This window comes from Meriones unguiculatus, chromosome 1 (genome assembly GCF_030254825.1).
Source record: "Meriones unguiculatus strain TT.TT164.6M chromosome 1, Bangor_MerUng_6.1, whole genome shotgun sequence".
Taxonomy (NCBI): domain Eukaryota; kingdom Metazoa; phylum Chordata; class Mammalia; order Rodentia; family Muridae; genus Meriones; species Meriones unguiculatus.
In genome coordinates, this window is record NC_083349.1 from 129,162,236 (window position 1) to 129,179,028 (window position 16,793).

At 43.4% G+C, this 16,793-nt stretch overlaps 1 protein-coding gene across 5 annotated transcripts in view; it reads right to left on the reverse strand.

Moving 5' to 3' along the window:
- Positions 1-16,793, reverse strand: part of Sntg2 (syntrophin gamma 2) — a 216,196-nt gene that overhangs the window by 42,405 nt on the left and 156,998 nt on the right. For all 5 annotated transcript variants that reach the window (XM_021643987.2, XM_060366668.1, XM_021643988.2 and 2 more), the window contains 2 exons: positions 16,237-16,308; positions 13,484-13,690 (listed from right to left, as the gene is read on the reverse strand). In XM_021643987.2, the coding sequence (XP_021499662.1) occupies positions 13,484-13,690; positions 16,237-16,308 (279 nt within the window). The remainder of the gene's footprint in view (positions 1-13,483; positions 13,691-16,236; positions 16,309-16,793) is intronic.

The following is a 16,793-nucleotide window of genomic DNA, read 5'->3' on the forward strand; positions in this document are numbered from 1 at the left end:
GCGAGGAAAGCCGGGGATGGAGTGCACGTAGGATAGTCACCAACTAGCTCGTTGCAGGGGAGTCTCTCTCTCTGCTGCCTTTTGCTCTGTGTGTAGAGCATGGCCACATGGAGTAGATGAGAGATGGAAGGGGCAGCTAAGCTTTTAGTCTACTCTGTAAGTTCCTGCCTGGAGACAACAGAAACTTAAGCAGAGTTAGTGAACCAGTGTACAAGCAGATTGTTTTAGAATAGTTACAACTGTTACATATTTCTTTCTTTTTACCTGGCTCGGATTCCCATGGGACTGCAACATCCACACCAATCGATATTCTAACAAAGCAACTTTGTTCCGGCCAAGGTCTTCTTGAAATGACTAACTTTGCTACTCTTCAAAGTCGAAAGAGAGAGAGAGAGAGAGAGAGAGAGAGAGAGAGAGAGAGAGAGAGAGAGAGAGAGAGAGAAGACATGCTGCAAACAGCTGCTTCCTGGCAACTGGAGCCAAACTTGGACACTATACACCTGCTTTGCACATGCACACACATACACACTGGTTAAGTTCAGACAAGCCCCAAACTCTACATACAATGATAGCCTAGCTTCTGAAGACGCAGAGGCCATGGTCAGCAAAATCGTGACCTCCAAACATCTGTAGTAATGCTAGGACTTTGGGTCCTTTCCTTAAGCAGCCAAAGGCGTTCTACAGGTATGAGTCAAACAACAACAACAACAACAACAACAACAACAACAACAAAAAACCCAGACATTGAGATCAGGAAAAGAATGAATCTGGGTCAGCGTCAGCGGTCAAACCTCATGAGCTTGCACCACAGAGAACTTTATGCCAGAACTGACCTATCTGGCTTTACAGATAGAGCAGAGCCAGGCCAGAGGTATATGGTGGAGCTTCTCTGCCAATAGCTGGATGTGGCTCCATAAACCCACCCCAGACCTCCAACCTAGTGTCAGGTAAGCTCCAAAACATATGGTCACTCTCATGGCACCCATACCGAAGCCCCCATGCCTAGCCTGTCAGGATATTACCACTTCCCTGTGATTGTTAGCGAATCCATTATCTTATTTCACTTTCGAGGTTCACCAAAAATACGGTGCCTCCTGGCCTCGATCTCTGCTGCTTTACATTTCCTATTTGCCTTTTCCAAATAGTTCCCTGGAAGGTGTTTGTGTTGGGCAAACATAAACACAATTCAAGTCTAAATCCTACATGCAAACATCAAGAAGGGGAGCCCCTGCTAAATGTCTTCATAGATCCGTATTCCTGCATTGCTCACCAACCCTGACAGGAGGAGTTGGGGCTGGACTCGCCTCTCCTCTGGTCTCCTTTCAGGAAACTTTAGTGTCCACCATATTGGATGACACCACTGGAAGTCACAATTAAGAGAACAGGTGGGTAGTGCTAGTGCTAACGGTGTGGGGAACTTGACCTCCTGCACACCTCCACGTTCTTGAGAGGCTTTGCCTCTACAGGCAAGCAGTGGTAGATAGCCGTGAGTTGTGAATCTCTGAGTTTGATAGGTTATATGATACTGCAATATGCTTATGAGAACTAAGTGCTAATTCTAAAATGATAGAATTCAATTTGATTTTTAAATTAAAATTTGTTATTTGTGTTTAATTATAATTTGTACGTCTCCATGATGTGTGTGTGAAAGAGCGTGTGCAAAGGTTTACATGTAGAGACCAGAGAACATGTTTATATAGCAAGTTCTCTCCTTTCACCTTTGGGTAAGTTTTGGGAAATGAACTCATGTCCTCAAGCTTTGCATAGCATGTTCTTTATTTTCTGAGCCACCTAGCCAGCACAGACATTAAAGAAAAATTTAAGTGACTGTATTGAATAACATCCACATGAAGATACCTGTGAATTTATTGAAAGTCAATAGGCCCTTAATGGCTAAGAGATTCCCACAGAGAATGTTCAAGCAAGTGAACCACAGGAAAGGCCCTGGTTAACCTGAATTTATATGGAACTTCAAGAAGGAGGCAAGCCAAATGTCTATTCTGTGCTCTGAGAGGCGACATGAGAATTCTAGAGAGGAACAAGATATCATTTCAAGACTATTGGGCACTACATTGGTAGTTTTAAATTAAAAGAAAGCCAGCTAATAAGCTGCTTCTGGAAATAGCACAGTAAACCAGCACTGTGGTACTTTGCTTTGTGTACAAAATTAAAAGAAGCTAAAACTTAATTGCTTTTGGTATTAAGGTGGTGACAATCTTTAAATCACCCCATTAATCTACCCCAACCACTATTTAGTATTTCATTTGATGTCTTATAGGTTTTCTTTCCTTTCAGAAGAAAAAATAAAACATATCTGTAGCAGTCACATGGTATTGGAATTCTCTGACTGACAGTGGTTTTTGAAATAACTCCAAGATTGATATTTCTCTAAAAATTGTCTAGAAAATTAGCTGAAGCACTTAGGGAATTGTATTTTGCATTTTTGAATGTTGCATGTATTTTAAACATTAATTAGTTAAATTAGTGGTATCACTCAAGAGATAAAAATGTAACCGCTTTAGAAACAACATGCAAAAGGAAAGGCAAATTTGTTTTTCCATTATTTGGCTAGCTTAAATAAACAAAGTAAGGTCAGCAAATATCCATTTCCCCCACATACCTCCAAAACACACTCTCTCACATACACAGTTATAATGTGCAGAAACTATGTTGCTCTGTAACCTCATGGTATCTATGGTGGTCAGAACCAGCCCTGTCCTGTCTACACCTTTTGCCTATAAGGTGGGAATACCTTCCAGAGGAGATGGTCCTAGTCAGCTGCTGCTCACTGGTATCTTAAACGATGGGTAGGTCATCAGAGAACCCATCAGACAGAAAAGAACAAAGATTTACCACAGTACCTAAGACAATGGAAACTAGAGGAGAGCCTAGAGATAGCAGAATCGCTCACACACTAAAGTCTAATCCCTGTACGTCATCCACACTCAGATCTTCACTTGGGTTTTGCTCATTGCTGAAGAACACTGATGGCTGTTAGTGTTTGTTTTCTCAGGTGACAAAAGATATGGTCAGCATATTTGGAAGAAGAGTGTGTAAGCAAGAAAGAACAACTAATGCTTGAAGGATGAATGAGGACCTAGAAAATCCAAGAAATGAAGGGATAGAGTGGATAAGACATTCAGTTTTAGGTAAGAGTGGGTCTCTCCAGTCTGCCCGGTGAACATCCCTATTCTGTGATACTCTACTTATTTTGTGGAATTTGCCCTAGTTGATGTTACCTAGAGTGTTGTAAAGGGATGAATAACCAATGACAGTTGTAAACTTATCCATAAAATGTCCTTCTGGGTTTGTTCAGAACCCAGACATGTGCCCTCCAGTTTTCAGAAAGTTTTGATGGTCAACAGATGACATTTGATAAGTGAACTCATGGTAATGGGTTTTTATTTATTTATTTATTTTTTAATTTTATTTTTTTCTTAGCAGTTACATTTTATTAACTCTGTATCCCAGCCGTGTCCCGCTCCCTCATTCCCTCCCAGTCCCTCCCTCCCTCCCTCATCTCCACCATGCCCCTTTCTAAGTCCACTGATGGGGGGGACCTTCTCCCCATTGATCCGATCCTGTTTTATCAGGTATCTTCAGGACTGGCTGCAAAGCCCTCCTCTGTGGCCTAACATGACGGCTCCTCCCTTGGGGGGTGGGGAGGCCAAAGAGCCAGTCATTGAGTTCCTGTTAGAAATAGTCCTTGTTCCCCTCACTTTGCGAAACCAATTGGTTACTGAGCTACCACAGGCTATATATGAGCAGAGGTTCTAGGTTATATCCATACATGGTCCTTGGTTGAATGTCAGTCTCAGAAAAGACCCTGTGCCCAGATATATTTGGTCATGGTAATGGTTTAATGACTTAATGCATGCCTTGGTGTTGGAGAGGATTCTGCTACCTGAGAAGCCATGCCAGGATTAGCTCTGTCTCTTTCCAGTCAGAAGTCTTAAAGTGGGCCAGTCACATATCCTCAGGAGATCACCAAGTGCTTTTCTTGGTGCTGAGCTCCTGATTCATGTCTTTGGGGAGGGGCACCCTCCTACAGGACTCTGCGATGTAGCTGTAGCCAGTGTCCCTGCAAAATGCATGCTGTGGCACCCAACATGAAAGTTATCACCATCTCTTTCCTGGAAGGGAAGTGACTGGTATCCTCATAGAGCCCACATGAGGGACTAGCTGCTGTCTTTGTGGTCACACACCATCCAACAGATGAATCCCCTTTCATCCTTGAATGCAGATTTTATTTGATTAACATGAATTTGGATTTGTTGCAGATTTCAGTTGCTATAAATGCAGCTGTGTTGCATTTTCCTGAACGTCTAGGTGAGCAGAGCACCACTGACTATGCTAGCTATTAGTCCACACTGAAGATCCTGACAAGCCTGTGACATATTCCAACTTGCTAATGAAGTGGTGACTCCAGCTTCTTCAGTCTTATGGGTAGACTCATCTGCTTCTTCTTGAGTCAGCCATTTGCCACACACTCTCCTCTAAGCATTCCTGATAAGAGATCTGGTGATTGCTATTCCAAATCAGCCTTCCCTGCTTTTGAATAACTCTAGAGTTAGAAGACACATCTTGTCATGGTTTGGCCACAATGGTTTGGCTCTGTCCTGTGTTCTGCTTATACAAGAATAAATTAGGGCAAGTATCTCACTCATCTCTAGACTGTCCATGAATGTCACCCTGGCTACACAGGGCCAGCTTATTTGTTTGTTTGTTTGTTTTTCATGACAAGGTTTCTCTGCTTAGCCTTGGCTGTCCTGGACTTATGCTGTAGATCAGGCTGGCCTTGAACTCACAGAGATCCACCTCCTCTGCCTCCTGGAGGAGTGCTGAGATTACAGGTGTAATCTCACCACACCCAACCAGGGCCACAATTTATAAAGGAAACCACCACAAAGCATCTCCTGGATACTAAGGGGCTTCCTGGTCTCTATGTCATTCCAGATTCTCTATCCATCAGCAGACAGCCTGGGAAGCAACAGTCAGGTAGATCTTCAGAGGAGGCTGAGTAGCTCTGGAAAATATGTGACCTTGGATGATGGTAATCACAGGCTACACCCCTTTCCTGTGTGGCTATTTATTTTCTTCCTCCTTTATATGGGAGCATTGGCATTGGCCACGTGCACCTAAATACCCCCACCAACCACACCAGCCCTGCTGTGGCAACCCTTCCACATATACCAAGCTTCATGCTTAACGCAAAAATAACAAAATGTCCATGAGGTTTGTCTGAGCAGAACACATCCAAGAACACATCAAAGATATCATCCACCACGACCAAGTAGGCTTCATCCCAGGCATGCTGGGGTGGGTCAATATACAGAAATCCATCAGTGTAATTCATCATATAAACAAACTGAAAGACAAACCAAGCTTCAGGCAAGTAAGGGTTTGAAAAGCACTGGAGATCAGGTAGGCATGCAATGCCTCTTCCGGAAAATCGTCTTTCAGTCCTAGAGACATCATGCAGTCAGTTCCTATGTGTAGCGGAGGGCCTTTGATGTGAAACACAAGAACAGTGGTATCAAAGCATCAGATGTCAAAGCCAAAGCCTCAATCATGTGGCACTCAGCCTTGCTGCTCACTGTCCAGCAAAGGCGTCACAGAGAACCCAGCTACCCTCTGTTCATTTAAAGGTGCAAGGTAATCTCTAGCACAGAGAGCTGGGGGTTAGCCTGTTTCATCTGCTCAGGTGGGGTGGTGATGGCAGTGGTGCAGAAAACAAATTCCATCACGAGGGCTCTGATGCGGAGGAGGCAGGATGTGCATACAGGTGTCTCCAAACTATGAGTGAAAGCCTGCAGCTAGGTGTGAGCAATACTGCTCAGACAAATCTCTTGGGCCTGAGTCTCCGTACCATGTACCATGCTTCTCACCTACAGTCACTGCGCACTCAATGAAACATCACCTTTACTGGCTAGTCAACTCACACGTATCCAACCCGTTTGCTCTTAATTTTATCACATGCAATTTAGAAACAATTGCCTTCTTTTCTCCCATTTTCTTTTCCATAGCCTTGGTTGTTGGCTATGGAACCTGTGGTTGGAAAATATTAAATGAAAAATACCTGAAAAAAAAATCATGAGTTTGAATTCTGTTCTATTTTGAGCAGTATAGTGAGAGTTCCTGCCTCATCTCCCTCAGGTCAACATAGGCTGTGAATCCTCTCCTTGTCCAGCCTGTCCACACAGGGTGTGCTTCCCTCCAATTAATGACTTAGAAATCATCACGATCCTCCCATCACTGTTGACAAGTCTTGTTTTTACAGTTCTTTTATAGTAGCCTGGGCCTACATCACATATTACAATTCCTCCGTTGGCCCCTTTCATTTCATCAAGTATGCATTGCATCATCATACGTCATCACTAGGAGAGTCATGTGGACAGGGAGACATAGGAGGGTTTCCTTCACATAACTTACTACACTATCATTGCTATATTGTCCTTGTGTTCATGGCGTTGCTAATCTCCGTGAATTATACCTTAATATAGGTAGCCATATACAAATAAACATTGTGCGCAGTATTCAATACATCCAAGATTTTTGGTATCCACTGAGAAACATGACCAGACAGCTCGAAGGTACAGGAGATGTAGAAATGAAGACACGATATTGTTTTCCCAGTCAGTCTGAGATGCCATGTGCTTTAATGATCTCTGGGTACTTGAACTCAGATTCCCTTGTCCTATAGGAAGTCTACAGTGCTCAGGCTGTCTGTGTGACAGTCATGCCAACGCCCTCTTTTCCCATAGGGCTCTCATAACTGAGATGCTTTCAGCCCTCTCCCACTATGCTTTGGGGAAGCTGATGTCTTCCCAGTCCCCACAGTGGAGGCTAATGGTGTTCCCTATATAGCTGTGTGGTCGGCTGAGTTCCCGTTTCAAGGTAGCAGAACCAGTCTGAAGAAGAGACCTGAATGTAATAATTGGTTATGCTTCCTTGTCCACTAAATATTCAGAAGAAAACGTTTTACCTACAGACCTCCAGTTAGACCAGCATCATTTGCTAAAAATGCTTTCTTTTTTTCCATTGTATGGTTTTGGCTTCTTAGTCAAGAATCACGGGTTTGTAAGTATGTGGGTTTATTTCTGGGTCTTTGATTCTATTCCATTGATTAACCTATCTGTTTTCATGCCAATACCATGCAGCTTTTATTACTATTGCTCTGTAGTACAGCTTGAAATCAGGGATGGTAGTACCTCCAGAAGTTCTTTTATTGTTCAGGATTGTCTTAGCTGTTCTTATTTTTGATTATGTTTTTTTCCATATGAAGTTGAGAATTGTCTTTTCAAGGTCTGTAAAGAATTGTATTGGTATTTTTTTTCTTTCTTTTTTTATTGTTTGTTATTATTAGTTACATTTTATTAACTCTGTATCCCAGCTGTATCCCTCTCCCTATTCCCTCCCAATCCCACCCTCCCTCTCTCAATTTCTCCCTACCCCTTTCCAAGTCCACGGATTGGGGAGGACCTCCTCCCCTTTCGTCTGGCCCTATTTTATCAAGTATCTTCAGGACTGGCTGCAAAGTCCTCCCCTGTGGCCTAGCAGGGCTGCTCCTCCCTTTCTTGACTGAGCATATGGATTGGGTTCTATGTCAAAATAAACCGAGAAGAACCAAGTGTAAATAAGCTACCAGTGCCTCCTGCTGGCTAGTTTGTGTCAGCTCGATTCAAGCATATCTGGGAAGAGGGGATCCTAGTTGAGAAAACGCTTCCCAAAATTAGTCTGTATGAAATCTATACACCTAAAAAAGATAATCAATTGAGCGGACATGGGGTAAGATGATCAATCCTCATTTAGAAAGACAGATGGGATGTGCATTGAACGTATGACAGGAGTCTACTGAGCGCATCTGAAAGACTCTAACTAGCAGTGTTTTCAAAGCAAAGACTCATGACCAAACCTTTGGCAGAGTACAGGGAATCATAAGAAAGAAGGGGAGTTAGTCTGATGGGGAAAGGATAGGAGCTCCACAAGGACCAAATATATCTGGGCACAGGGTCTTTTCTGAGACTGACATTCAACCAAGGACCATGTATGGATATAACCTAGAACCTCCACTCAGATGTAGCCTGTGGTAGCTCAGTAACCAATTGGTTTCCCAAAGTGAGGGGAACAGGGACTATTTCTAACAGGAACTCGATGACTGGCTCTTTGGTCTCCCCACCCCCGAAGGGAGGAGCAGTCCTGTTAGGCCACAGAGGAGGGCTTTGCAGCCAGTCCTGAAGATACCTGATAAATCAGGATCAGATGAATGGGGAGGAGGTCCCCCCCATCAGTGGACTTGGAAAGGGGCATGGTGGAGATGAGGGAGGGAGGGAGAGAGGGACTGGGAGGGAATGAGGGATCGGGACACGGCCGGGATACAGAGTTAATAAAATGTAAGTGATAAAAAAAAATAAAAAAAAATAAAAAAAAAGAAAGAAAAAAAAAAAAGAAAATCTGCGGCACATTTTTTGATTGTTGATTCATATACTGCGCCTCTGATGGGCAGGCGGTCTTTGGTACTATAAGAAAGCAGGCTGGGCAAGCATTATAAGAAAGTCACTAAACAACATTCTTTCACAACAGCTCCCTGTTTTGGGGCCATGATAAGGAGACCAGGAAATTACACTCTTCCTTAGCCTCTGCTTCAGTTCCCGCCTCCAAGTTTCTGCCTTGAATTCTTGCCCTAAGTTCCACTGATGATAGCCTATGACGTGGAAGAGTAAGCAAAATAAACACTTTCCTCATCAAGTTGCCTTTGGTGCTGGCATTTCCTCACAGCAGTAAACCCTAACTAAGGTACTCCTGGAAGATGACTTGTAAATCAAGTAATAAGCTTGTTCTCACAGTATATCAAAGCAGATACTAAGACTCAACCAAGCCTTCAGCAGAGTGTAGGGAATCATGTGAAAGAAGGGGGAGTTAGTATGACATAGAGAGTATAGGAGCTCCACAAGAAGCAAATATATCTGGGCACAGGGGTCTTTTTTTAAATCTATTTTTCAATGCAGTTTATTCAGGAACCTTGAACAATCATCTGACCCTGGGGAAAGCCAGCCCACAGCTTAAATAGCCTCTGGGTAGCCAACCCCAGCGTGCCACGTGGGCAATGCAGATAGGTCCACATACATGGAAGCAAGCCAGATCCTCAGCCTTAGCCAAATGTGGAATTGTTCGTGACAGAGAGCACTCACCATCAGGAAGGTGGAAGGCGGAAACCAGCTCCATCTTTAAGGCACAGCATTCCGCAGCTCTCTACAGTTCCCCCTTTTTGTTTTAGACGCCTCAGGCAAGAGTGGCAACCACATGGTGGTGGCTCACAACCATCTACAATGAGATCTGGTGGCCTCTTCTGGTATTGGTATTTTTATGTGGATTGCATTACATATGCTTTTGGTAAAAATGGTCATTTTCAATATGTTGATCCTACTTATCCATAAGCATGACAGATCTCTCTATCTTCTGATATCTTCTTCAATTTTTTTCTTCAGTGACTTCAAATTCTTTCACTTGCTTGGTTAAAGTTACACCAAGATACTTTATATTATTTGTAGTTATTGTGAAGGTCGTTGTTTCCCTAAGTTCTTTCTCAGCCCATTTATTATTTGTATAAAGGAGGGCTACTATTTTTTTTTTTTTTGAGTTAATTTTGTATCCAGCTACTTTGCTGAAGGTGTTTATCAGCTGTAGGAGTTCTTTGGTAGAATTTTTGGGGTCAGTTATTAGGCTTCACCCAGCAGCTGATGGAAACAAATGCAGAGACCCATACCCAAACATTAGTCAGAGCTCGGGGAGTCCTATGGAAGAGTTGGGGGAATGACTAAGGGATCCAGAAGGGTCAAGGACTCCAAAAGAAGACCTACAGAGTCAACTCAGCTGGGTCTGTGGGGGCTCACAGAGACTGAACCATCAAGCAGAGCATGCACGGACTGGTCCTAGACCCCCTGCACATATGTAGCACCTGCACAGCCTGGTCTTCATGTGGATCCCCCAACAACTGGAGCGGGGGCCCTCTCTGACTCTGATGCCTCCCTCGGGTTCCATTCACCTAACTGTGCTGCCTTGTCTGACCCCAATGGCAGGAGATGTACTTAGTGCTTCAGTAACTTAATGTGTGAGAACAGGTTTGTACCCATGGGGGACCTCCCCCTTTTCTGAGGAGAAGGAGAGGGGAGGATGCGGGAAGTAGTGTGTGAGGGTGAGACTGGGAGGAGGGGAAGGGGCTGCAATCAGGATGTAAAGTGAATGAATAAATAAAAATTTTAAAAAATAGGAAACCTTTTGCTTCTGAAAGGTGATCTGTAGCCAGGAGGATAGTTACCCAACAAATACAACCCAGTCTAAAGCCTAGCTGTGTGGAGTTCCTAGGGCCACCTTTTCTTTCACTGTCGTTGGGAGTGTGAGTCCTACTACGTGTAGCCGATAGTAACCTATTAGATATTTTACACTTGCTGGCTCAGTGTTATTATAAAAAAGGTATTTTATTTCCATTTTAATTGCTAACAGAATATTGGTGCTATAAACAAAACTTTGGAGGAATTGATGTAGAAAATGCATAAAAATGTTTCATGCTGTAGAATAGTATGCCCCAAATGATGGATATATATTTTAATAAAAATATTCTATTAAGGTAGTTTGAAGGCTATCCGCTATAATGCAGGTATCTTCATGTGAATTTGGAAGGCAGTAATGGAGAAAGAGGACCCAAGGAAAATGTTAGATGTCTCTGAGTGACAATGGATCTTTAGCAATTTTCTATATCTGTAATATGAATATTATTTGAAAAATATTGCATAAGACAACATAGCTCAAGGAGACTGTGCTGTGAGAAGCTCTGACTTGCTGCTATGACACCTTTGGTTTTCTGCATGATGCCTGGTCCACATGGGCAACACATATGGAGGATCTCGTCCGTAGAAAGGTGTCCTGAGTGCATGAGGCACGAAAGGGCATCCCCAAGAAGACTTTCTATAGAGGTGATCAATTAGCTATTGCATGCAGGAACATAAGCTCATAGCCACCACAGGCAAGAAGAACCGATGCCATCAACGTTACGATTATGCACAGCATCCAGATTTAAAAAGGCAAATCTCAAGTTGGGACAAGATCCAAGTTAGTAAACATAAAACCAGCGAAACAAGAGAACGCAGAGATGGGATGTGGATGAAATAAATAGACCTTTGCTAATCAACAAAGAAGACTGGTATTTATTGTGTCTGAAATACAGCAGTCACAGGGTACTTTCCTATAATTTCATTTTGTCTCTAGGGAGGCTGTGTGCCTGATTAGAACAGGGCATATAGCACAGACACTCTTAGGGTATGCCCCTATAATTTAATTTCTAGGTGGCCGTGAAAAATCCATAGAGCCCTTATGTGCTTATGAAAAGGAGCAGGAAGGAAATCAATGTTGCCCTCTCAGTATGTTTAAAAGCCAAGAATGGTGTGTGGAAAGCAGGAGGACTGGCATAAAGCATGTATGGACTCCTAGGCCAGTCTGTGATGCCTCTACATCATTTTCAGGAATCACGCTGTAGCTTAGAGAATGACTTTTAACTAGTCACCAAAGGAGGAAGTGCAAGTTTAGGGTTGAGCTTGCTGGAAAATCAGAAAGGCATCCATTTTCCTGTCCACCTCTTTTCCAGAGGGAACACAGGAGTGCAGGGACTGTATATCACTTCCTAGATAGAGTACTGTTGGAAACAGCTTCAGGGCCATTCCTAGGTTTCTAGAAGGGAGTGACAAGTGGAAATGGAACCTTGAGATGCTCCACAGTTTCAGAGACATGTTCACTCCTTTCTTCACCAACCATGAAAGACCTATACAAGCTCAGTGCTAGATGCTGACAGTATTTTCATCAGCATCTCTGTCTCTGTGTCTGTCTTTCTCCATTAGCTCACATCTTGATTCTCCAAATCTCCTTACAAAGAAGGACACCTCCTGTGCTTTTTTTCTGAACACTGTCAAACTTCTGGAGAGTAGGTGCTGTGTCTGTGAGGGCTCCAGTCCCTCAGTTGCCACCACCCTCTTGAAGAAAATGACAGTTCTGAACATAAGGAAGGACTTGTTGTCCTTTTGTAAGAAGTCCTCCTTTCTAACAATACTGCAGTTGCACCCCTCCATCAGACTGAATATCTCCCAGTGGCCACCACCTTTCCTCCAACACTGAGTTCTATGACTGAGCTCCCTCCATCTCTGCACATCTTCTGCTTGACTGTCACTTGTCCTTTGGAGAGATTGCATCCACCTGACTGTTGTCTCAGATCCCTGTCATGAAGCTCTGTAGAGCAGTGGCCAGACAGGCACCATCCATGTTGAAAATAGAATGTGTCCTGCTGTCATCAATGCAAAAGTGGTCACCAAGTTCCCTCCCTGCCAGGGGCATCTCAAAGTTGCCTTCTGGTGGCAAGGACTATCTGTATATATGTGATTTCTCAGTGGCTACAAAGTTACCACATCTAGTAAGTGCTTGAGGAAGGAGACCAAATATTGTGGATGTTCCTTCCAATATCATTTTGTGTAGGAAGTGGGATACCAGGTTGGTGTCTAGCTCTGAGATGCTAATAAGAATCAGGGGCCAGTTACCCCATACCATGAGTGATGGCCAGGACAGGGGACGATCTCAGCTTCTGAGGACGTCTAGATGTTAGGGCATTTGGTGGCCTGAGAGACTTCACATGTAAGGAATAATCACGGCTAATGAGTGCCCAGTGATGGCTCAGCACATCAAAGAGGCCATGTGCACGTTGGCAGCCAAGTGACAAGTAAATGATTCTTTTCATGCTGGAGATGAAGCAATTATCTTTAGTTTCTATGTTCACACTCTTAGTGTCATCACCAGGCTAGTCATGAACCCAGAAGTTTGGCAAAGACAGACCTTGGCTGATGCATCATTTCATTTATTTTCTGTCATTCTTTTCTCCAGCAGGACATGTCCTGTGAAGAGCCCCATATTTATGATAACAGAAACCATAATGCATCCTTCCTTATCCTCTCGGTGGACACACATTTACATTTGTGGATGATTTATTTGGTATCTTCAAGAACGGAGAAGCAATTCAGACACATTGCTGTATCATATTCTCCTTTGGGCCATTAAGTCTGAGAGGAAAAAGCCATTAAGTATCTTAAAATATTGCACATCCAGGTGATACAGTGCAGGCTATCGCTGTCTCCAAGTCGACTGCTCTGCAGCCTGCAAACTTCTCTCATAGTGGCAGGTGAATCTCCACAGTGGAGATTCCTCACAGTAAATATGAATATAGACAAGAACCTAGACGCAGGACCCCATGACAGCGGCTCTCTTTACCGAATGAAAGCCCTGCTCAGCGTGGAGGATTGCTTTGACACGGCGACTCAGATGAAAACCACTCATCTCTCACAATTCACTTTTCTAAAGCAAAGCCTTATTTATCCTCCAACCTCTAGGTGTCAGATATTGCCACAAGCTAACAGTGATAAAAGTGTGAGTCCTAGGACATACTCACCCCAGTTCTCTGAACTTCCATGAAAGTTGCTCTTTGGAATGACTTCTCCCATACAGCCAGCTCACTGCCCAGCTCCACACTGAAGACATGGCTCTTCCCATGGCTGGCCAGAATGCTGAAGCAGTATTGCCTGGGATCTTCACAGTCAAAATCTTGGAGACCAAGATACAAGTTTGCCTGAAGCCAGTAGTTGTCTGAAAGCCAGAACTGAAAAACAGTATGGATTGATTTTGGACAGGGGTGGAAAGTTGAGCCCAGACTACAGAAGGCAGCCCACCACTTGGGAAGAGGGCTGCGTTTGCCTGATATTGTAGAGGTTACAACTTCCTCAGTACCACCAGATGGGAAAAGTGCTCTGGAGATGTTTTCAGAACAGCAGCTAAGGCAAACAAAAGGGAAGGGATACATTGGATATAGCCAGATGATCCACAGGCTCACAGGCTGCCCTGCCCCCACCCAACAACTGGCAGCCATATCCTCAAATGTGTCTCCCATGTGCTTGTTTGGGAGCAGCCACGTCCACTTTGAGACCGCTCCTGCCAAGGTTAGCTACAGGGACCTGGATGTCACCATTTCCAGATGAAGGTATAGAAGCAGGCAACAGGGAATGCTGAAAGGAGACTTCTGGAACAGTCTCCCCTCATACGCAGATATAAAAATGACTCACAAACCATTGTACATAAGCTAAACCTAGGCTCTGAACATTGGAGGTTGGCCTTTCTCTGAGAACTTTGCTAACTACTATTTTTTTATATTCTTTTAAAGATAAAAAACAAAATAAAACCAAATCTTTTGAGACTTGTTTAGTGTAAACCTAATGAAGCAAGGAAAACACACAGGAACTTCTTGGCTACACTGATTCCTCAGAGGGACTGGCTTCAGCATTTTGAAGGAGTTCAGATCCAGGGCTGCAGAATTGTAACTCTGCTGTTGTAACTCCTGAGGTTCAAGGCGAATTTTATCCAATGATATCTCTCAGAGTCAAAAGGGTACTCTCATTCTTTCTCTTTTCAACCACAAGTTGTAGTGAAGGAGTTCATAACTGAATAATAATAATAATAATAATAATAATAATAAAGGACCTGAACTGGAGGAGACAAGGAAGATATGGTATCTAAAGAAGAAACTGATCCAAGAGGTATAAATGGAGACGACTATCATCTTCATGAATGGATTCATCAAAGTAACTATGAATTTGTACTGTCTTGCTAACCATAAAAATGACAGGAACTCTGATCACCAAGACACAACACATCTAGCTTAATATCTAATGATTCTTAATAATGGGTGCAATAAAATATAACTTATTTATAAAGAATTGCCTCCAAATAGATGATGAAGTATGGAGCGGTCATTTACTGATCTGGCCACACAGCAACATTCCCGGGAATATTTACATAAAGGGAGCTCTGAAGCCTGAATCACGTCTCACACCAGGTAAAATTAGACCCTTTGCCTTTGGGGAAGCTTCCTCCAGATGACCACAGAGAAGGTGGAGAATCTGTGCAGTTTCCTGCCTGGGCCTTGACAATTGGAGACTACAGCTCATGTTATAGGAGACAAGAAGGATGAGGTGGTGGCACATCTCGTAAGCTTTTCCCCACTCCAGGGGCCTGCCATCATTATGCCAGCCCTTGGCCAGCAGAGGCAGGAGGGTTACTCCAAAGCCACCCTAGACTATAGAATGAATTTGAGACCAGCTTGGGATGCATGAGGCTGCATGAGAAAACAAAACAGAGCTAGACAGACCAACCAACCAACCAAAACTTCCAATGACATAACTAAAACAAATTCCTTCTGAAACTGAGACCCCGGGATCTCAGTGAAACTCTGTGTGTTGTGTGGCTCAGCCTGGTAGTCTCCATATTTATGGTTTCCATCTATTATTCCCAGCATGTCAGTATTGCAGTGCAAACAGACCCCTACACTGAGTCTTTGTCAGTAATGACACCTTCCTATTTGGGGAGGCTGACTTCCTGGCTATAGATCCACTACATCAGAACTGTTATGTATGTTGGACAGTTCTGACAGCTTTATGTGACCCTCATCATTATCTTTGAATATTTTCTTCTAATCATATGGAATTGCCTTCCTTGTTTTGCTGGTCTGTCCATTCCAGGTCACAAATTTGAATTTAATTACTAACATAATTCTCCACAGGGTTGAGATGGTGGCTTAGCAAGTCAGATGCTTGATGAACAAGCATGAGGACCTGAGTTCAAATCCCCTATACGTGTAGAAAAGCCAGGATGACCCTGTCTATCAGGAATCCCAGAGTGGTTAGGGGAAGAGAGAGGGGGACTGCTGGAGCTTGCTATCAGTCTCCCTGGATGGTCAGTGAGAGACCCTGGTTTAAGGGAATAAGGTGGAAGGAATGAGACATGTAGCATACTCTTCATGCCTTTGCATATTCAAGGGTGTGTGTATTTACACACACACACACACACACAAACACAGACACACACCACCACCACCACCACCACTGTCACCACTCATCCATCCATCCATCCATCCATCCATCCATCCATCCATCCATCCAAGCACCTACCCACCCTTTTATCATTCAGCCACCATCCATCCACCCACTTCAGTAGGCAATAGCATGGCAACATCAATGGCCTGGAATGGCGGGTAGAATAAGAAAGTTTCAAGCCTTCTTATGACCTCAAAATATCCCTCAACAACCACATCGCCCCTCCCATTCTGAATGACATTTTATCTCTATGAAGCATCTGGATGCCAAGAAGACCCACCTTGTGAACTTTAAACAGCACCTCACAGAGGTTATAGGCACGTTCTGCTCGTCCCCAGTCCAGTGTGCTTAGCTGTAGGAAACAAACAGACACATTTGTGTGGGAAGAGAAAGCTGCTTCAGCTAAGAACTGAAGTGCTTACCATCATGGAATGAGTCCACGTATCTTGAATTAGATGCTAACCTTCCCTTGCCCTGGGTGACAGTGGACCTTATAGTCTGCTGTGAGTTCTGATTCTGTGTCCTCTTTTTGTGTGCAACATGAACTCATGAATAAAAAGAACACTTTGTTGAGATACACACTAGTAATATGAGAAATTTATAGCCCTGGGAATAATTTCAGTTTAAATGAACATTCAACTCCATTAAATTCCAGTTTAAATAGAGAAAATGTAAGGTGGACATGAATGTGAGATGGGTCAGCGTGACAACCAAACAGACACACTGTTGACCTCTGTTCCTCAGGACTAAACTTCCTGGACTTTGCTCCTTTAGAAATGAATAGAAAATTTACCTAATCAATTTACTTGGATATGTTTTTTGTTGGTTCGGCATATT